Source organism: Rhinolophus sinicus, chromosome 2 (assembly GCF_057876585.1).
Source record: "Rhinolophus sinicus isolate RSI-liver-muscle chromosome 2, RSI-T2T, whole genome shotgun sequence".
NCBI lineage: Eukaryota > Metazoa > Chordata > Mammalia > Chiroptera > Rhinolophidae > Rhinolophus > Rhinolophus sinicus.
Genome location: NC_142502.1, coordinates 55855040 through 55877746, shown reverse-complemented (window position 1 = coordinate 55877746; position 22707 = coordinate 55855040). Strand labels below are relative to the sequence as shown.

General features: G+C 39.2%; 1 protein-coding gene across 5 annotated transcripts in view; it reads left to right on the top strand.

The window, feature by feature from the left end:
* The window catches only part of KLHL32 (kelch like family member 32), a 197199-nt gene that overhangs the window by 102211 nt on the left and 72281 nt on the right, over positions 1–22707 (top strand). For 3 of the 5 annotated variants that reach the window (XM_088795543.1, XM_088795546.1, XM_088795545.1), the window contains exon 5: positions 2637–2735. The exons of the other annotated variants lie outside the window; for them this stretch is intronic. In XM_088795543.1, coding sequence (XP_088651669.1) covers positions 2637–2735 — 99 coding nt within the window. The remainder of the gene's footprint in view (positions 1–2636; positions 2736–22707) is intronic. 5 annotated transcript variants of the gene reach the window in all.

The following is a 22707-nucleotide window of genomic DNA, read 5'->3' as shown; positions in this document are numbered from 1 at the left end:
TTATGTTATAGAGAAGACTGGATTTTTTTTCAATGAGATAAAAAGACATTGGAGGGATTTTATTAAGGACTGACATCATTTCATGTATGTTTTTAGAGGACCAATTTGATTGATATTAAATATAGTGCGAGGGGGCAAAGGAAAAAGCTGTTCAATTGTTTGGAGGCTTGAGTAAATCTAGGAAGACAGTGAATTGGAGGAGAGTGGAGATGGTGGGAGTAGTACTGATGGTGATTGGATTGTGGAACTATTGAAAATAGAGTTAATAGGAGTGGCTGATGGATTGGAGGTGAGATATGAGGAAAACAAGAGCAATCAAGAATGACTCTGGCGTGTCGGCCTGAATCACTGAGAGTTGCTGTTTGCTGAGATGGGAGGACAGGGATAGGAGCAGGGTTGGTGGTTGGTGGAGCCGATCAAGAGTTCAGTTTGGGGCACATTCAGTTTGAGGGGCCCATTAAACATCCAAGTGGTGATAATGCCTCGGCAGTTAGACATAGATAGTTTTAAAGCCATGGGGTTACATGAGATTATCCACAGTTTGAGCAGAAAGAGGAAAGAAAAGATCTGGGAACTGAGTGAGCTCCGGGCATCTCCAAAGCTTACAGGTTGGGAAGGAGTTGGAGAGGGAGTGGGTGCTTAGTGAAGAAGAAGAAATGAAGAGAGGGTGCATTGGCCAAGAAGCAAGGGAAAAATAATCCCAGAAGAAGAGCAATCAACTCTGCTAACTGCTTCTGGCTCACATAAGATTAATGACTGAGAAATGGCTATTGCATTTGGAGATCACTGGTGACCTTGAGCAGGAGAATTTTTAGAGGAACTATGTGAACAAAACTCGGCAGGGTTCAAGAGAAAAGAGAGTGGAGAAAATAGCGGCAGTTTGTATGGACAACTTTCCTGAGGAACTTTGTTATGAAGGGGGGCATGGAGGGAGCTGTGGAGTCAAGGGATGGGATTTTTATTTCTTAAGATCAGAGCCATTATATGGCGTTTGTATGCTGATGGGAATTATCCAGTAGAAAGAGAACAGAGAGTGATGGAGGAATGAGAGGGGACACCTGCAGGCAGAAAGGGTTGGGATCTAGTGCACAAGTATTAAGAAAAACAAAACATGCTGCTATAGATATTGTACGTGGGTTAGTAGAGTTGGAAGTGAGAGCCTTTGGAATATTCTGAGGTTAGAGTAAGGAGAGAGGATTGAGGAGAAAGGTGCGTGTGAGCGGTAGTAGAATGGAAGAGTGAATTCACCACATCAGTGTTTCTCAGGCATCCCTGTGATTAAAATACCCGTTGCTGGGCCATACCCTGATAGTTTCTGATTCAATTACTAGGTGTGGGGAGGCATCCAATAATTTGCAATGTTCACAAGTTCCCAGGTGATGCTGATGCTGCCGGTCCAGAGACTTGACATTGGGCACCATTGGGCTTAAGAACTAGGAACTGGGTTAAGATGTCGGGAGCAGCCCTGAAGGCCTCCTTGTGCCTGACAGCCGTGCACCTAAAGTGAATTTAGTCAGCAGGTTGTGTATTTTTCTCCAGCGCTGTTCAATATACTGTTTCTCAAGAGCTGGCAATAGTTCGGCACCCAGTTGGACTTCACCAGAAAAAAATGAGGAACTTATATCAACAGTATATTTGGGAAGTTTTATTTCTCTGTGATATCTTTTTTTTGGGGGGGTGATGTTGGGGAACAGGGTGTTTCTCCAGGGCCCACCAGCTCTAAGTCGTTGTCCTTCAATCTAGTTGTGGAGGGCACAGCTCAGCTCCAAGTCCAGTCGCCATTTTTCAATCTTGTCATTTTTCAATCTTTCGTTGAGGGGGATACAGCCCACCATCCCATGAGCAACCTTGTTGTTGAGAGCTCATGCTCTAACCCGCTGAGGCATTCAACCACCTCTCTGGAAGCCCAGCAGCAGCTCGTTATCTTCAATCTAGTTGTGGAGGGCCTAGCTCCCTGGCACATGTGGGAATCGAACCAGCAACCCTGTTGTTCAGAGCTCGCGCTCTAACCAACTGAGCCATCCGGCTGCCCGATCTGTGATGTCTTTGTATTCTGAAGATGCCATTTCTACATCTTTCATTTGAAATAGGATTAGAGAATCTGAGATTGAGAAAGAGAAAAATGACAGGTTGTGGTTGACATTTACTGTTGTTAGACTTAGAAGTAAAATGGAGTAATATCTATCTCTGGTTTCATATTGCAAGGAGAAACATAAGCCCCCTTTCCCTGAAACAGCTGTTAACCATACTGTTACAAAATTCTGAAATACATTTTGAAAAACTAAAATTTGGTTTTTGAAAATTTTTATGAGATTACATCCATCACAAAGTGAATTTTAACACTGTTATATTGTTATTTGCAAATGTTGGTATCCTTCTACAAAAATAAGTTGTTAGATGCAGAGCCTTACACACAGGAAGTGACTATTGGAAATGGGAACTCAGCAGTTAGACTGAGGGCCACAGCTCATTAATGAGAATTAAAAAAAGAACTGTCTTCCGTAATAAGGAACAGTATTAATTCAGACATAGTATGTTAAACATCAGTTTAAACATAGTAGTAGTATATTTGCAGGTCAAACATGTATTAATTCTTAAGTAACTGATAGTTTTCTTTTTGTTAAAAAACAAAATAGATTTTGTTGGAGCCAGGCGTGATCCAGGATGTGTTAGCAGCTGGCAGTCACCTACAGCTGTTGGAGCTTCTCAGTTTATGTTCACACTATCTCATCCAGGTACGTGAGCTTTCATCCTGCTAGTATGCCCCTTCACATTCATTCCCCTGTCATCATAAGATGTACCCCCACCCACTGGAGCCCAGTGACAGGTAAAATGGAAGGGGGGAAGATGTGGCCTGCGCTGGTAGATTTTCTCCAGGACACAAGCAGAGAGGGTCCTCGGAGGCAGCTGCAGCTCTTATGTCTTATCTCGTCCCCCAGCCTCCCTGCCCACCCCAGGTCCCCACTATCCTTGGTCAGCAGAGTAACTGAAAAACCATGCACAAGGTTCACTGCCAAAGCCGCCGGGAAGGTGATGCTGGCTGGGGTCTTGATTTGAAACAATGTTGTTTGGTGTCTCAAGGAACTAACCACAAATGCATGAAAGGCTGGATGTCATTTAAGATTGCAGTAAGAGTTGCTAATATATCACAACGTCATATGTAATTAATTACCACATGAACTTCCCAGGCAATAAATGCTGGAAAAGTGATGCGTGATCTGTGCATTCTTCCTCTGATTTGCTAGGGTGGTCTGGAAAAGCTCTGTGAGGGGAAAAGAAAGAAAACCTACTGTGCATTCACCAGTGTTTCACGTTCAGTCCTTATAACAACTTTGCACGGTTTTATAGGTAAAAAATCAGAGGTTTCAAAAATGACATAGATGGTGAGTGGTAAGCCTTTAGGATTCTAGAGACCATTTTTTTTTTTTCCTTCTTGGATGAAAACCCTTTGACTCGTTAGGAAGATACAGGACATCTTAGGCAGAGAGTGTGACTGTAAGGCTCTTTTATTTCACAGAGAGTTAAGTACTAATTCCCTATATTGGGATCTTCCCATTCCCTCCGCTTGTGTGAATTTTACTTGCATTTATTACAGCATTGTAACAACAGTGGGAATAATTTTTTTAAAAAATGATAAATCCACACAGTTTAATTCTACTATCCTTGTGCATATGAGTAAGTAGAAAAATCCTGTTTATTTTCCTGCCCAATTACTTTATTTCCTTCCTAATCCATTGCTATAATTCCAAATATGGCCTTTATTGTTGACTGCCATTACTCATTAGGTAGTTTCCAAAGCTTTTTCTCATATATCATCTTATTTCGTCTCCCCAGTAACCTTGGGAAGTAGGATGAGTGCTTCCCAGGGAAACAGTGTGAGGGATGTCAGCCATGTTCACCTACGGAGCAATTGCAATGCAGCACATGGAAGTTTTGTCATTATCTTAGCACATTTACACGAACAGTGAATGTTTAACGATTTTTATCTTATGTTCCTCTCTTTTCTCCTCAATATTGTTGGGTGGTATGGAGAGCTGTGTTTAATCCCTTTCTGCAAGTAGCAAATAGGAGTAATGCAGAAAGGTTATTTCAAAGGTGTATGTTTGACTTGTGAAATTGAAATTACTTTTATTTGACATTTCTACATCAAATATTGCGGCTTGAGCTTTCAGCATCATCACCTGATTCACTTTTTTCCATGGCAGGTAATTATCAATGCTATACATTTGCAAAAGTTATAGTGCTACTTACCATGATGCATGTTAAAATAGTGTGTATATACAGGTGTGTCTGTGTGTGTGTGTGTGTGTGTGTGTGTGTATCTTTGCCTATAATTTTCTGTAAATGGGAATTCCAAATGAACATGGGAAGTTCATGAATATTTTCCCCTACCCCATCAGACCCATCAGATGAATTTGTTGAGGTACCGAGTGACTTGTACACTGTGGAATTTAATTCATACAGTTCATTATTTTGTTGAAGAAAAAGTGTAACTTGCATACAGATATAGGTTGTGGACACTTCATTTATTGTTAGCCTGCTAGAGCAGTGGTTGAAATTTTCGCTTTCTTTTTACCAATATGTGTTCATTTCATTCTCTTGTGTAACTTTTCCTTTTTATCTGTGATTGTTGCAAGATGTCCAACATGTAGAAGGAAACTTTGACTATAAAAGAACCAAAATCATGTGTTTGTAAAAACCTTCATTATGTCAGTCTTTTAAAAATCTACGAGGTGTGATCAAAAAGTACTGTGAATGTTTAAATAAAAACTTTTAATTTAAATAACATTTAATAATGTTTAAATAATGTTTAAGTAAAAAAAAGTTTAAATTTAAAAAAGATATATTATCATTAATCCCCCTCAATATACTTCTCCTCAATTCAAACACACTTATCCCATCGTTTTGGCACTTTCTGAAGCAATTCTGAAAGTCATCTTTCGTGAGTGTCTTTAGTTGTGCTGTCATGGCTGCCTCGATGTCCTGAATCATTTTGACTTTGGGAAGAGCCAGAATTAGCATGGTATCAGATTCAGTGAATAAGGTGTATGAGGACACACCGTAAGGTTGTCATGATGGAGGATGAAGTAAAGCCATGAAAGAGGCCTTCCAGAACTGCTTCAAAAAGTGGTGAGAATGATGGGATAAGTGTGTTCAAAGCGAGAGGGAGTTTTTTGTTTTTTTTTAAGATTTTTATTGGGGAAGGGGAACAGGACTTTATTGGGGAACAGTGTGTACTTCCAGGACTTTTACCAAGTCAAGTTGTTGTCCTTTCCATCTTAGTTGTGGAGGGCACAGTTCAGTTCCAGGTCCAGTTACCGCTGTTAGTTGCAGGGGGTGCAGCCCACCATCCCTTGCAGGAGTCCAACTGGCATCCTTGTGGTTGAGAGGGTATGCTCCAAACAACTGAGCCATCTGGCACTGGCCCATGTGGGAATTGAACTGGCAGCCTTTGGTGTTAGGAGCACAGAGCTGCAACCACCTGAGCCACCGGGCTGGCCCCGAGAGGGAGTATTTTGAGGGGGATTAATGGCAATGTGTCTTTTACTGTAATAATTTTTTTATTTATTTAAACATTCACCATATCTTTTGATCATACCTCATGCACCCTACCCTATAATCTCTTTTAGGATTATAAAATTACCAGACTGGGTCACTCTGCTTTCATATTTTGACACAATGTTAGAACTATACCTATTTACAATTTCTTGGTTATTGTCAACTGATTTTAAATTTCATATGGTACCATTTTGTTGGGCACATAAAAATATTTTTTTGTTAAAATATAATCTTCAGTGCTTAAAATGTACATAGAAATTGTACCCCATCAATCAAGGCTAATATATTCCCCGTCCTTGTTTAATGCTTTGTCAGACTAAGAGTTTTTGAAGCCATTCTTCTCACTAAAATGTCTGGCATTGTTTTGTCATCCTCAAATTACCATTATTTCTTTGGTTTTCTTCCAAAGGTGTGAAGGGTAGACCTCTGCTCGGATACCTTCTCTTCTCCTCCAGTGCTCATTGAAAAGCATGTCCAAGGAGACTCCCTTGGTTGATACTCCCTGAGCCCCGCCCCGCCCCAAGCCTCTCTGAGCCTCCCAGCCTCAGCTATTGCCTTGGCCTGGAGCTCCTCTGCACATGCATATCTGCTCCCCTTCCCCCCAGCAAAGGGAAGGGACACGCTGAGGTCCCTGGGCCACTGCGTGGGCTCCTTTTACTTGCTTTTGCTCTGGAAGGCTGCTGAGGACAGAGATCCCGAACTGAAGAAGTAGCTCCCCTCTGTGTAAGTGAGGACAGCCATTGAATTAGCCTTCTAGCCTGTAAGGTCTTCACCTTACTCGCTTTTAGTCCCTAGGCCCTCTCACAGGGCCTGCCATTGAGAACTCACAGGTACTCAGTGCACGTTTGTAGAATAAATGGGGAGACTAGCAGTAAGAATGATGCTCATTGATGGAGGCATTGGGGTGAGCAGTGGCTATAATAGCCCGTCATCTCAAGATGAGGGATTTGCAAACAACTCCTCAAGTTGCATCCTTTCCCACCTGTTTTGCAGTAAAATTCCATAGAACTCTGTCCTATGTAGTCTGTCATGTTAGTACATCATTAATAATCATGACCGGTCAGACTTTTATCTATCTGAGGTCCAGTCCCAAATTAAATATGAGTGCTTCTTGCCCTTTTCTTCCTTCTGCTCTTCTTCCTTGTCCATTGTATCTTTTTAAAAATTTCATCAGAAAGACACACCAATTCATTAAAGCACAATTATTGTCTTTAAAATGGGTCCAATAAAATGCATGAATTACCTTGCTTTTCAGAGTACATGTTTCCATTCATGCTGTTCACTATTTTAAATCTTAATAAAGGAATCTCTGCAGACCATCCTCAGGAATGACGGGCTACGATGCAATGGTTCCATTGTGTCCACTGGTTTACTAAGTCCCTCAGATAAACATTACAAACTTTCTAATCCAGTTTCTTTTCCCAAACTCAGGTTTTTCTGAGCCCTTTCAAAAATTAGCTATTGAACATCACCTAAATATCACACAGGCAATTCAAACTTAACAAGAGAATACCTGCCCTTTTCTGTATTGATGGTCCCATCAATCCACTAGGTGTCCAGAAATTTGGACATAGCCTTGGACTCCTTCCTTACCACCATATCCAATTAGTTATCAAGTTGGGTTGCTTCTACCTCCCAGATATCTCTCAGACCTGATCATTTCCTCCATCGCTAATGTTCTTCCCTTTCTTGGGACTCTCACCATGGTTGGCTATAGGTTATAATGAGTTCATAATCTCCTCCTAAGGGGTCTGCTTGTTTCTAGCCTCTATCCATGCCAAACCGTAGTCCCCTGAGCCATCATTATCTTTTCTAGGGAAGGGAACCAACATTTATGGAGGGCCTATTCATACTGAGTGCTGTGTACAAGGATCCCCATTGCCCCCCTCCTAAGTAACCCCTTAAGGCAGGTGAGTGTTATTTTCTTTTTACAGGTAGAAAAACTGAAATTCAGAACTAGGATGCTGATCTGGTTTGGAAACCTCCACTAGTTCCCATGATTCAGGCTCATCATTTCACCTACAAAAATCTTGAGCCTTGTCTCCAAGCCAGGCCGGTCCTCCCCGGCCCTGGTACCTTTCCTAAGGCCTTCCTTTCATGGTGGGACTTGCTGTCAGGGGAGAAGACTAGGTGGTAGAGATCCTCAGTGACAGGCAGAGCCTTTCAGTCATCTGCTTCAGATTGTACCAAGGGGCAGGAGTAAGGAAGTCATCACACACACACACACACACACACACACACACACACACACACACTCCCTCCCTTCCTCACCCTCAATGTGATGAGATCAGGGTACTGACCACTGAACTTGTGTTTTATCCCCTGGAAGCGATACATTAGGAGACTCATGTTTTGCTGGAAATGTCGTTTCTTTGTAGTTAGCTTTAAAAAAGAAAAAAAAATGTTTGCACATTTTGTACCACCACCCCCAAATAGTAAATAGTAATTATATCCTATTTTTTGATTATCAAGTGTTCTTTTTGTTCATCAAGTACCAGCCTTTATTATGATATGCAATTTAAATATATTGATAAGAAAGAACCCGTCAAGTAGATTTTCTGAATAAGACCACCAAAGTGGTGAATAAACTCCTTTTGATAGGAACATACTTTAATATCTGTTCCTAGGCAGCAGGTGGCAGTGTGAATCCACCAGAATTCAGTAGTTAATTTAAAGCAAAAATCAGAAAAAATGAGAAGAAAAATTATTTATTTTGCTACATATTAGTCTTCTGACCTAATCAGTAAAAAAGTCATTATTCACACCACACTGGGCAATATGCATTGTAATTTTTAACAAATAATAGGAAACTGTTAATGTGTTCACAGGAAATACAGTTTTGTCTTGGGCTGCTGTGGTCATTTATCACTGCACTTTGTGAAATCACTCATTTGTTCTAATTTGAATGTAAATGACTCTAAGGTTTTACAAATAAGGTGACAGATTCACATAAATGTAATTGCAGGGTTCATCTCCCTCTTTTTATATATCACTCATTAGGTTATGAATTAAATACATCGTATTAAACCAGGGGCATGTCCAATGATGATATTGTAATGGCAAATTACTCTATGCTATTAGAGGTGTATTTTTTATTCATGGACATTAATTTGTCATTAAGCGGCATTAGTTTAGCACTTTTATGTGGAAGACGTGACCTGAGAGAGGAGGAGACATGCTGCTGCGATGTGAGAGGCAAGGGACACAAGTGCTCTAGGTAGAGCATTTTATCACTGTAAGGAAACAGGAGAGTTTTTTTCATTCCGCCCCCCTCCATTTGTTTTCTTTTCTCCTTTTACAAGTATAAAAAATCATTTCCCCAGATTGAAGGAATTGTTCTGTTTGCACTGTGCATATTTGGATCATCAAGTAAAGCAAAGCCAAAATTTTTACTATTAATCACTCAGAAGCTGAGACTGTATGGAGAGCAGGAGGGACGAAGCGCTTCCTGCCCGAAATCTCCCTCCCCTGTGAGTGATGCTTATTAGTCATGCCTTGTCTTCGTTTAGTTTTGCACTAAATGTGCTACCGTGACAATTAGTCATTTTCTTCCTTCAGTGAAGGTATAAAGGTTTTAAAAATGTTGTTCTGTTATGACAGTATTAGGAAGAATTCTGGGTACTTTCATTCTTTTTTTACATAAATGGCGATTTTACTGAGAATATTTTTTCTACTTTGAAGTTTGAGAACCGCTGGATCCTTGAAATAGCTTCACAGAAGCTGAAAGTAACTGAGTGCTACTCTTGTATCACTTTGCTGAGGGGTTAACGTGCTTGGAAATGTCTAACCAAACCCACTTATTGCTGGGTTTTTGCAGGCAGCGATCATGCCTTACACCTCTGTACCTCTTCCTCCTTCCCTCCCTTCATATTGCATGAGTGCAGTATATGTATTGGTCAGGTCAGGCTGCCATAGCAATATACCACACTCAGCAAGATTTAAACAACAGGTGTTTATTTCTCACAGTTCTGGAAGCTAGAAGCCTGAGATCAGGATGCCAGCAGGGTCAGTTTCTTGTGAGAGCTCCCTTCCTGGCTTGCAGACAGCCACCTTCTAGCTGTGTCCTCACGTGGCAGAGAGAGAGAGAGAGAGAGAGAGAGAGAGAGAGAGAGAGAGAGAGAGAGAGAGAGAGCGAGCGAGCTGTCTGGTGTCTCTTCTTACAAGGACACTAATCCCTTCCTAAGGGCCCCACCCTCATGACCTCACCTAAACTTAATCATCTCCCAAAGATCACATCGCTTTGGGCGTTAGAGCTTCAGTATAGAAATGTGGCTGGGGGAGGGACACCACTGCAGTCCATAGCATTATGTATTGAGAGAATAAATAGTGTGTCCATTCAGTAATTCATTCATGCTTTTTAAATATTGGAATTTTATATTAGGGGAGGAAAAAATTCATAAGTCGGTCTTCCATTAGTTTTACCCACTGAATTTACTTTTTTGGATCAATTTAACAAATATCTATCGAATGTTGTATATGTGACAGGCAGGTACTGTGCTAACTTCTTGAAATGCAAAGATGAATAAGATATGTGTCCTGCCCTTGAGCATTTTTAATTTTATGGCAGAGGGAGAAAAATATGTAGGCAGGTAATTTTAGAAAAGTGTAACAATGATTATGATAAAGAGACATAATGTGACATAGAAGAACCCAGTGAGTGTGTGTGTACATTTGGGGAGGTCCAACTCAGGCAAGATTTCCTGGGGTACATACCTGAACTGAACTTTGAATCCTATATCGGTCACTGATTCAGAGCATATAACATATCCTGGAGGCCACCACCACAGCCCTGCAAGGTGTCCTCACATACCTGATGCTGTAATTAAGTGGTATAAAGGCCATTCTGCCATTCTGTTAGGCCAGCTGCTTCAGGGTAATGGAGACTATGGAAAGACCAGTGAATTTAATGGTGAGCCGATCGCCACACATTATTTGCTGCAAATAATAGACATTGCTTCCTGGTCAGCAGCAATATTATATGGCATATCTGTTTATCAAAAAAGTATTTTCTAATTCCATGGGTGGTGATTTTTGGCAAAATCATTGTGGGCAGGGAAAGCAAACCTCTTTCCAAAGTACCTGTTTATTCCAGAGAGAAGACAGTTCTACCTCCCCCATGATGGAAATGCAGTCAGCCTGCTATCACGGGACAGCTGGTCTCCCTGGGGTCTGGACCATGTTGAGGACTCAATGTTGATCTTTGCTGTGGGCATTTTGGGCACTCAGTGGTGGCCGTAAGCACATCAGCCTTAATGAATGGAAGTCATGTTGCCGAACCCACATGTAAACTCCATTCTTGTTGCTGTAGCTACTCTGCTCAAGAGTCCATTTGGCAAGGCCATGGGTGGCTGGGGAAAGAGGCTCTCAGACATTTACAGTTCTCTGATGTAGTTGCCCTTTGGTAAGCATTCCCGTGTAAGACAAATGTATTCACATGTTGTGTGCATTGGAGAGGTCTTTCCACATGTTTCCTCCCGAGACTTTCTTGTTATCAGTTTTCCAACTGTATTCCTTCCAAATCTTTGACTATCCAGCCAAACTGATAGCCAGGACTCATGCGATCACTGCTCATATTTCATTCTGGGAAAAATGGACACCAGGGACTTTGCTTGAAGTTCTGCCTGCTGGAAGGATTCCCCTGAACCATTACCCTTCAGAGCCATCCTGTATGGGGCTGTGGTGCTCCAGTTGCTCATTCTGAGGTGGTACCAGCATATGGCGCACAGCCATCCATCCGCTAGGCTTGAGCTTTTCATTTCTAAATCAGCTGGTCATGCGGGACTCTCCCTGAGGCCATGGCTGTAGGTTGGAAGAGGATGCAAGATAGCAGAGTAGGAGTTGTGGGCATCTAAGCCACTTGCCCGTGCAGCTTGTGCCTTCAGAACCTGCTTGGGTCTGATTTCATACTTGTCCCTTCAGTTTGATGGAGAGGGCTGCTATGAAGGCCCAATTTTAAGACTCTGGGCCAGAGGACATGTAATTTATCATGAAGAGTAAGAAAAAGAAAGAGAGGAAATGGGCAAAGGTAGCATTAAGAAATCTGAAGTTTTTTCTTTAATATATTTTAATCAGATATTGGAGGATTCTATTGATACATTAAAATCAACAGACGCTCTGTAAAGTAAACAATAAACCATGTTTCTTGTCTTTGAATCCTATATATGTTAACTCAAAAAACTTTAAACCTTATCTATTCCTTACATTCCAGCATTCCTTTTTAACTTTACCAGGACTATTACAATACAAAAACAAAGGTCTCTTTGTTCCCATCCTTAAATCCTATACACAAAGTTCAGCTAAGGGATCTATCTAAAATGCAGATTTGGCCATGACACGTCCCTACACGAAAGACTAATGGCTTCAAGTGTATCCATTCAGCAAATACTACTACTGAATGCCCATTACATACCAGGGATTGTGCTAGGCAGTGAGATGCAGTGATACAGAACACAGTTGGGTCCCTGCTCTTGTGGAGCTTCTAATTTAGTATAAGGTGGGCTGGATCCCACCCCAAGAAATAAGTGAACAGATCACAATGCCGAGGGCCATCCGAGAGCCATGCAGTAGCTCGTGTGAACTGGGAGGAGACAATCTCCGGAGTTGTGCCTCCGGAGTCCACCTTGTTCAGCATCTGATCAATGGCTTTTAGGGAATTGAAGAATAGCCACACATCTATGAATGACACAAACCTCATGCCTAGCCGTGGGGACACATTCCAATCTCCAGGGGAGCTTTCAAGGTGCCCTAACCCAGCAAGTCAAAATCTTTGGGGAGAGGGGCCCTGACGCCTGTATCCCAAGAATCCCTTTATAGTCTTTATATTTTTCATTCATTTATTTAAACTAAAAAAAGAAAGAAAAAGGAAAACAGTTCAGCCATTTCTCTCACGCCCCACCCTCCAGTTCTGTGATATGCATACACATATATATGTATATATATGTATATGTGTGTATGTATATCACAATTATTTTATCCATTCCTCCATCAATGGCCACTTAGGTTGTTTCCATATCTTGGCTATTGTAAATAGGCTGCAATGAACACAACGGTGCATATATCTTTTCAAATTAGCGTTTTGGATTTCTTCAGGTAAATACCCAGAATGGAATTGCTGGATCATATGGTAGTGCTATTTTTAACTTTTTGAGGAACCTCCATACAGTTTTCCACAGTAGCTGCACCAGTTTACATTTCCTCTAACAGTGCACAATTCATTATTTTTAAGTTGGAAATATTCTCTATTGGAATTGTATTTTGCACTGAGGATCGTGCATAGTTTTACAGTATTTTAATAGGTTGTGATTATTAAACTAAGTAATACTACAGTGACTTATAGGAGGTTATCTTCTAAATAATGTATTATTATAATATTAATTTTTAAATTAACAGTATCTCCTAAATACATAATACATAGTGGGTGTTCTGAATGGAACAATTTATCCTCAAGGTTTAGAAGAAGTTATAACTCATGCTCATTTTTCTCCAACACTGAGCTACTTTTTTCCACATGAGGTAAGACAAATGATTGCACCAATATATACCTTTAATATGCCCCCTAATCAAATACACTAACTGTGTGCTGTTCCATAGTTCACTAGAGCTGATCCTCTTATATTGGGAGAAAGTTAAAGTACAGAGTTTAGAAAATATGTTACAAATGGTTTTAATATTTTGGAATTTTTTTTAATCAGTGAAAATGATCAGAAAGTTTTGAAATGTATCAGCCCTACTAAATCATAGCCAACTACTAATTACTTGTTCTAATCAAGAATATTTACTATCTGGGATGGGTAATCTAGAATATCTTATTTGCCAAATATCATGAATATTAATATTTGGCTCTGAAATGTATCATAAAATCTTTTAGCAGCCATTTTAGGATCCCGGTTAATTTTTTCACCTGTTATTATGTTGGCTTTATTCCCTAAGTCCACATGAAAGGATGTCAGTAAGTGACAGTCCAGAGGCAAGCTACCTGGCCAAGGAAGTCATTTTGGCATTTTAATTTGTTATGTGGATAATCTGGGGTTGACTATATCTTCCTTGTTTGTGGGTTTTTTTAAAAGAAGAAAGATAATCTTGAAGGATTTTTCTAATATTAATAATTTCTATCCTAAGCTAACTGTTGTTAACTGGGCAAAAATCACTCTCAGCATACTTTTCTCAAAAATAAAATGTTTCCAGTATTTAGTTAATACTAGAACTCAGAATCAATTAACAAAGGAAACAAATATCAATCTCACCTAATTCCATTATTAATACTTGGAAGTTAAAGGCATTAAAAGAAAATCTGTGTTTCATTTGAAACATTTATCATCCCACATCCCCCATCCCCTGCAGAAATTTCTACCCATCATTAAATGTCTGCCCTCCTCTCTAAGGCTACCTTCCTGTCCTTAATCCATCTGTATCCTTAACCTTCTGTATCCTGTGGTTTCAATGTCTCTTTTTCACTGGCACCTTTTTTTCAGTGTATAAATAGATCAATACGATGGGAGGAACTTTTCTTACTCTCTTGTTACTGCAACTCTCTCCTTCCATTCACTACTGAACTGCGATCAGTGTCAGCACCTCCTTGCCTTTTATTCATTCTTCAATCCTATTGAACTCAGTTCTCTGCCTCAAAAGCCGTTCTAACAAATGTCACCAAAGCCTCCTAAATATCGAGGACAGTGGGCCTTTTATGGCTTATTAATAGGACCACTCTACAGCATTTTGACACTGGTAGTTCCACTCTTTCTTCCATTTCTCTTTCCTCCTGGTTCTCCCACTTCTTTTTAGTTCCCTACAAACTCTTCTTCCGTCAGCTCCTTGAGTATCCCTCTGGGCATGGTGGCTCCCTGAGATTGCTCTTCTCTTTTCCTCACCATCACTCTTTCATCCACATGTGGAGATTATTCATCCCAGTCCCCTCTCCTGAGCTCCATTCACACTTCTATGTTCAGCCAAAATTTCCAGCTGACATTCCACAGACACCTCAAATTCATCCATGTCCAGTCTCACACACCTGCTCCTCCTCATGTTTGTTAAGGAACCATCATCATGTATAGTAACCCTAACCAGAAACCTTGGCGTAGTCGTACACTGCTCTGTGATTGCACGAATCCTACAAAATTTTATTGGTTTAAGCTGGTAAATAGCTCTCAAATATGCCTTCTTCTCTTTCTCATCACTGTCTCTGACATCATTCAGGTATAGATTACTCTTCCTGGACCTTCCTGCCGTAGCTCCACTGTGCTCCCTGCCTGTCGGCTAATGCTAATAAGCCATTATTAGTGCACTTGTTTTCTGGCCTAAGAAACCTTCCTGCCAATCAATGAACCTGCTGTCTTCACTCTTGCCCCACTCCAATACTGTCTTGAAAATTTTGTTTGACTGATTTTTAAAAGGTTTTTCTAAACCCATGAAAAATTCTGTTTCATTGATTAAAAAAGAATACTCTGGTGATGTCCTAGAGTTGCTTAAAGTCATTCATTAGTCAATTCACCAGAGCCGTCAGGATCAAGTTCATTGCTCTTAATTTGGCACACCGGTCTCATCTTTATTGTGAAACTTCCTGTATCTTTAGCCTTTAAAAAAAATGACTACCCATGTGTTAGGCCACGGTCCTTGTGAACTTCATGCATCTCCTTTCCGTATACCTTTGTCTGCAGCTTCCTTCTCCATGGATTATTCTTCTCTGGCTTTGTCATCTTATGAATTCATATTTATCCCTCAAGTACTTTGCTCATCTCCCTTTGCAGAGTTGCTTGATTAATCCACCTTGTTGGAGTTAGATTTACCTCCTTTTCGTTAATTATTGGCAGTCTTCGGGGTGCTGATCACACCATATTGTTTGTGTTGGTTTACGTATCTGTATACCATGATACAAGTTCATGTCCCAGAATTATGTGACCCTGGGCAAGTTACTTAACCTCTTTGTGCCAACTCCTCATTTATGAAGTACAGATATGGTATCCTATATACAATCTACTTCTTAGGGGTGTTGTGGGCTTCGATGAGATAGTAAATTACACAGGCAGTGTATCCCACAGCACAGTATCCTACATGCTGTAGGTGCCCTGGAAACCAGAGCCAACAGAATGGAACGCTTCATTTGTGAATTCCCCTAGTAATTCCACAGTTATCTTCCTACCCACTCCCTTCACCCATTTTCCCTCATTTCTGGAAACGTCAGTGACTTTACTGTGTACTTTCAAACAACAATATAATGGATATGTCTGCTCCTGAAACTTTTTGAAAACAGCCACCATTGTGTAAATGTCATTTTTTTTCTCTTAGCCACCTGTCTTCGATTTTGTAGAAGTACATGTATTATTTTTTTTAGTCACAAATAAATGACCCATCACTTTCTTCCTGCCTCTGAAATGTGAAAACATCATATTGAAATTGTACTTTAAGAAATAGTAAAATCAATGCTTTTAAAAGCAACACATTGCATGGTATTGATGCTTTAGAAATAGGAAGTTTTGCTTGATTGTTTCCCCTGCCCTCCCTGCAAATAAAACAGCTTGCCCCGTCCTCATCTACAGAATCTGAGGAACAATTGGAAAAAATCTTTCATTTCTAACTGTAGTGCTTAGTAATTGCTTAGAAATGCATGTTGTTTGTTTGGGTTCCTTTTCCATGTGCCATGACAGCTCCCTGTGATAGGAATTTTTTGTCATATAGTTGCATGGTGTTGTAAGCTCCCTGACTAGTGGAAATAAAAGCAGCGTATTTGTTTAAAAAAGGAAAAATCTAAGTTATTCCTTATTTGGAGACTGCAATCCACAGGCACGCCTCCCATCCACGGTCTTTCCTTCTTAGGTTTCTCCTCCACCCGCTTTCTGACTCTATCCACAAATACCCTATGGAGCTGCTGCAGACCTTTCCCTGATGCACCTTAAGGGGCATCATCCACTGAGACCCTGGGAAATGACTGCTTGTTTCTGTGTCCTTCATTCAGCTCCACGTACCCTGGCCTCAGCCCTACACATTCAGTATAATGTTTTCCACTTCAGAGGCCAGGATGAGGGGCTAGTGTCATACAATTAGTTTTGCTGCAAGAATATATTTCTGTAAGTTAGAATAATTTCTTTCTTCACTCAAATGGATACTCCATATCAGTGGTTCTTAAACTTGACTGTGGGTGGTATCACCATAATAGCTGATTAAAAGAGACTGCTGGACCCTCCCCCGAGAGTTTCTGGTCCAGGAGGTCTGGGGAGGAGCCTGAGAATCTGCATTCTAAAAATGTCCCCAATGATGCTGACGTTACTGGTCTTGGGACCACAGTGTGAGAACCTCTGCTGTAGACAAACTGTTTCACATCAATTACCTGCCTTTTAAATCATTGACATTCAGATTTTGAAAGTGTCATCACATTTAGTTAAATTTGAATTGGTGTACTTCTACAAATATCGATGTTATGTATTCTTCATAACATTCAAAATATAAAAAGCCAAAACAATACAGATTTGAAACAAAAAAGAAAAAAAACCACTTCCGATCCTCATTCTTTTGCAAAATAATGATTAAGATGGTCTTTGTGGATAATTGACAGAGTATTGAAAATCTGCAGCACGGGTCTGGTTTCCAGCACTCTGACTTTGTGTACCAGAGCTAAGGAAATATAATTACGTCCACGTTCTATTCTTTTTAAATGTTTTAACCTGATTTTGCCTCTCATAGTTCAAAAACACCTTATAGTTATTGAAATTTTAGTTTTCAAGTCCTAGTTGCCGATAGACTATTTTATTAATTTCCTCTACCTCGTCCATAATTCAGTGGTAATCACCGGATGTGCTGAGGCAGCTTTAGTCAACTTGGCAGGAGCATTCTGCACGCAGCACATGCTGACTGGGGCCGGAGTTATTAGTTGTTGACGATGGCTATGTCTCTGTGTTTCCATCCTTCTGGATTTCCAGCTTACTGCAGACTTTCTCAAGGAACAATATAAAATTATTCATGAGCCTCGGATATTATTCATACAATTGATTATGAAAATGTACTAGTAACCTAATTGTAGAATTCCTCTGTTATACAGAACAAATATATTTAAATAGTTCTTCAAACTCTCCAAGAATTAGAGCATGCTGCTGAGTTCTTTTTCTTGTATGTTTTGAATTGCTGCTAATATTTTAATCAAATTGTATTGTATGCATATTTATATCAATATATGAATATATAGTTGCATTGTCCGATATGTTTATATGTTTATGTACAAATATACCTATACGTCTCTAAATGGAATACCTGGTTTCACATTATTTTATCATATCACAAGTAGTCTGGCCTGCATTGTCAAGGAATTGCTCATTTTTCTTCCTATAACAATTGGACTTTATCCTATCAACTCTGATATAGGGTACTAAAGAGAAAACTCACAGATCTTTTTACATACACGACATATTTTTTCTACATGATTCATCCCAAGGCTATTAAAAGGTTTGGGTTTTGTTTATGTGTTTCAGCATGATCCAAAGGGCCAGCCCTTCATCACACATCCACAACAAAGCCCTTTTTGTTGCTTTCTCTATTCCTGGAGTGCACTCCTTTTCTGCAGCACCAGGTTGTGTAGTCACGTAGTACCTTGATTTATAACTAGGTTGTAATCCAAATAGGAAATAGGTGGAATCACAACTGGGTATAGTGCCTTGGATATTAATGGCTTGGCTCAGCAGTAGAATTTCTAAAGCTGTATACACTTTTTTTTTTTTGCCTTAATTATGCATTCATTAAAAGCTTTTATACCCAACAGAATAAAGTAAATATTTTTTGATCTCCATAGCGTGCTCCCAGACTGTAGATTTGCACAGCAGGGTCTTGATAATCTGAATAAATTGTATTTCCCCAAGGAGTTTATCTTTCAAATAAGGTCATAAAGAAATGCAGCTCCTCCATCCTTAGATTTTTTTCCATGTGCCTTTTCTGCTATGGGTGATATAGAGCATGGGAACCAGAGTATATTATAGTGATACATACTTGGTGATGGTCCAGTATAATGTCTCGTCTGTTCTCCTTGTTTATCTCTGGTGAAGTATTTTTTAAGTACAAAAGTATGAATGATTTTACATGACAACTCTGAGTTTTGCTGATATTTGTAGAAAAACAAAGTCCATATTAGACATTCATTGTTTTTATTTTTTCCCTTCACGCAATCAGTGAATAAAATTTATGGAATATTCACAGCTGTAGTTTAAGCACTATTGATAGCATTTTAAAAAGGGAATAATAATAGTGACAGCTACTATATGTTGAGCATCTACCACAGGAAAGGCACTTTACATACATTTTTGGGAATCCTTACCACAGATCACTTTTCTGATTTTTTAGATGAGAAAATTAGACTCAGAGAGGTAAACCATTTGCTGAGGCCATCCAGACAGGTCAGCTTCCAATGATGTGCTTTTCCTACAACTCCAAACTAAAGATGCAGCCAGTTCCTTGTCCCCATAAATTGTGAGTTAGTGAAAGAGACAGGAACAGTGTAAAATTATAAACTAAAATATGTACAACCAGTTGCACTTATAATTTTTTCTGAGTCATAAAGAATCAGAGGGCAATATATCTGATATTGAATGGCAGCCTGAAAATAGCATGATTGTGAAAAGTTTAGGCAATCTCTCTCTCTCTCTTTCTCTCTCTCTCTCTCTCTTTCTCTCTCTCTCTCTCTCTTTCTCTCTCTCTCTCTCTCTCTCTCTCTCTCTCTCCCTCCCTCCCTCCCTCTCCCTGAACTGCCATATTTACCTGCAGTGTGGCTAGCATTCTAGGCATGTACTTTTAAATAATTAAAATATTGAAATATTTCATAAATTTATATACTATTTAACAAATTATTTAAGTGTTAAAATATTTTAAAATATTCAAATATTTTCAGAGGTGCAGAAGAATCTGTGTTTTCTTGTAAACTAAGAAATACAAGCAATGAAAGTTGAATTTTTGAAGGTCTGATATTTTTTGCTTAACTACCCACTATCTCTCAATCAAAACTGATTAAGTAGCCACGTTGTGAAGACAGAGAGGAAGATCTAAAGAAGTACAGATATAGCTTGCACTTTCATACACAGCTGGGAGAAGACTGTGTATGAGTAACCACTGGCAAAGGGTTAAATAAGTGATGCAAGCAGCTCCTGCAAATAGAAGTTAGAAGAGGGAATGATCCTTCCAGCTGGAGTGTCCAGGCTTTCTTAGGAAATGGAATTTGATCTTGATTGTCCCACACCAGGGGGAAAAGAACATTTATAATATAGAATTTCCTTTTCTTACAAGCTTTTTAAAGTCTGTTGAATCAAACAGGCTTTAAATTCTTCACAAACAATAACTATTTGTGACAAGGATTCTTAGGGTTCTCCTTACGGCCTAAAGGAAAACCACGAACATTCAGTTCCACTTGTCAAACAGCATGGACATTTATATATTCTTGCTTATCACTAAATACCAAGAAAAGTAAGGTTCTTTTCCAAAATTCTAGGGAGAGAAAATATACCCAACATGTGAAAGTCAGAAGACCCAAGATTCACTGTGGAAGGTGGGCCTGATGCATCTGGCACCACAAGTGGGCCTTCCGCCATACTTACCAATTGTATGAAACCCTGATATGTAGTTAGCATCAAGTTTTCTTAAGCTCAGATCAAATATTTGAGAACACTTTTCTCAGTGAATTGTGGGAGATCTGTTCATTTTGCATAATTGTAAAATCATACCTACAACCTCTTTCCATTTCAGTCATTGATGTGGTTTAAAAAAAAAAAAACTTAAAAAAATTTGTTTTGCTTTTTAAAATTCATAATCCAACAAATGTTTTTCAGTTACAATCTATGATACAGGCATTATAATTGCCATAGCACAAAAAGAACGTAAAACTCATTTGTACTAGTTTATAAGGAACATTTTTACTCGTTGGAAGGTATATGCATAAATAGCTTAGTGACAAGTTAGTTAGTAAGTGACAGGAAACGTGAAATGGGAAGCATTAGGATTAAGTCAGTGACAAAAAGTTTCGTATTTCCCAAGTCCAACTTGGTATTTGGTCCCTAAAAGCAGCCAATAGTATGTTTTTATTTAGCTTTTAATTAACATTGCTAAAAAACAAAAATCAAACCATACTGATTTTATATGCAGAGTGGGTTTATCAGGCTATTTGGAATAGATTTGGGAATATTTTTTTAAAAAAATATTTCTTTACTTCCGTAACAAGGGTGACTTTTCATTTAGAGGAGTCCTCAAAATGTGATGTAATGTCAACATTTTATAATAGAACTTCAAATTTCATGGGTGCTATTATATACTAGGCATAGAAACCACTGTTTCCTGACCATCTTTAGCTGTAGTAAAGTATTGATGTGTGGTACTTGAGGTGACATTTTGAAGGGCAGTATAAATGAAGGGCATCAATAATTGGAAATGAAAGATCACAATTATAATGGTGCAACACATCATTGTTAAAATAGTCACATCTATTGAGTGTTGTTAAACAGAAAAATTTGGAATCCTGTTCAATTTGGTCATCTTGGAGAAAAAATTCGGGAAATCAAAATGGCGTTACTTTAATTTTGACCTTGAGAGAAGTTATTATCTTGGACACAAGTTATAGTTTTCATCGTTTTCAATACTAACAATACAGGTTGATGATGCTTATTTTTGTTTCACAAGTTAGTCATGTTCTCAGAACTAAATGAGGCAACAAGAGAAATAGGTGCTTAATTAAGGCTCTATTTTGCATGGGCATTCTTAGAAGTAAATCAAAGCATCTTAGTCAGATTTCCACATCTTACCAGTTTATCAGGGACTCCTAGATTTGAGGAAGAATATTTGTGGGGCAGGTATTCAGGTAGTCTATAGTAGATACAATCACAAGACAACAAATGTTTTCTGTATTCTGTATAATTCCTGTACTGGGGCTATGATTAAACTGCAGTACTGGATGGACAAAGTGTTACTTACTGACAGTCAGGCCAGGGGGTGCATGAGTGTGACTGAAACAAAGATAGACTGTGTCAGAAATATGCATTGTTGATTCTCAGCTTGTATCCCTGTTAGCACACATTAAGACTCATCTCTTGGGTATGGCATACATAAGCTAGGCTGTGGGTTGTGTGCAGTGGATATGTAGATCCCAGCTATGAGGCTACACATTTTTCTTCCATTCAGGAAAGTGTATTAAAATGCAAGTGAATCTGGGTGACATTAGTTCAGGCATAGGCTTAAACCTGCTCTAAGTTATAGGATAAAGTCTTGTATGAACTTTGATCACTAATTATTAGCACTTGCTTAATTGAGCTGTTGAGAGAGACCTGGTGATACAGCAGCCCATCACTGCTACAAATGAGAACGCTACCAGGGGATATACAAAAGCCGATGACGCTTATTCGCTTGCTGCCTCCGGTGGTTTGGGAAGAGTGGTATAATGGCCACACAGTTTACCCACAGCCCCCAAACTGGGCTACTTCCTCCCACCCAGGTCCTCACCACCTGATAATTTGCCTCACAAATGTAATTACATTTGAATATAACCCAAAAGAAGACAGTATTTGCCTTAATCATGCTCTCTTTTCTCTATCACATTCAGTAGTTAATCTGGGGAATAACTATTTTAATGATTTAATTAAAATAGAGCACACAGAAAGACTGAATTTCGGGAACATATAAGGTTTAAGAATTATTGAGGACTAAACTAAAGGTTTAGTCCACAGCTAGTATAGCTTTGGAGACACATTTTTATAGCTCTTCTTCTGTTATTTAACTTGTCATTCATTCTGTAAGAAACAAATAGAAGGGAGGAGAGAAGCCGAATAGCCCTAAACCAAAGGAAAATAAATACTATATAAAAAGATTCCCCAAAGAACAATGTATGCACCATAATTCTGAATAGAAACTAAATTTCAAGAGAGAAGCAGTGTGACAGAAATTAAGCCTTTTTAGAAAGAAAAAAGAATTTCCATTTACTCAAGAGAGTTTCTTGCTGCTGAGCTATAATTTCCATTCAAAACGACTGCCTCTACCCTAGTACTTGGATTTTTAAGTCAAAGAGTATCAGAGAACAGACAATCTCATAATTAGGACAGGGTATCATTTGAAAAGTTACTTTGATCTGAATAGCCAATAATTCTCTTTTGGATTGAAACAAAATTGGGGTAGATTGAAAATATTTTTTTTTCACAGCAG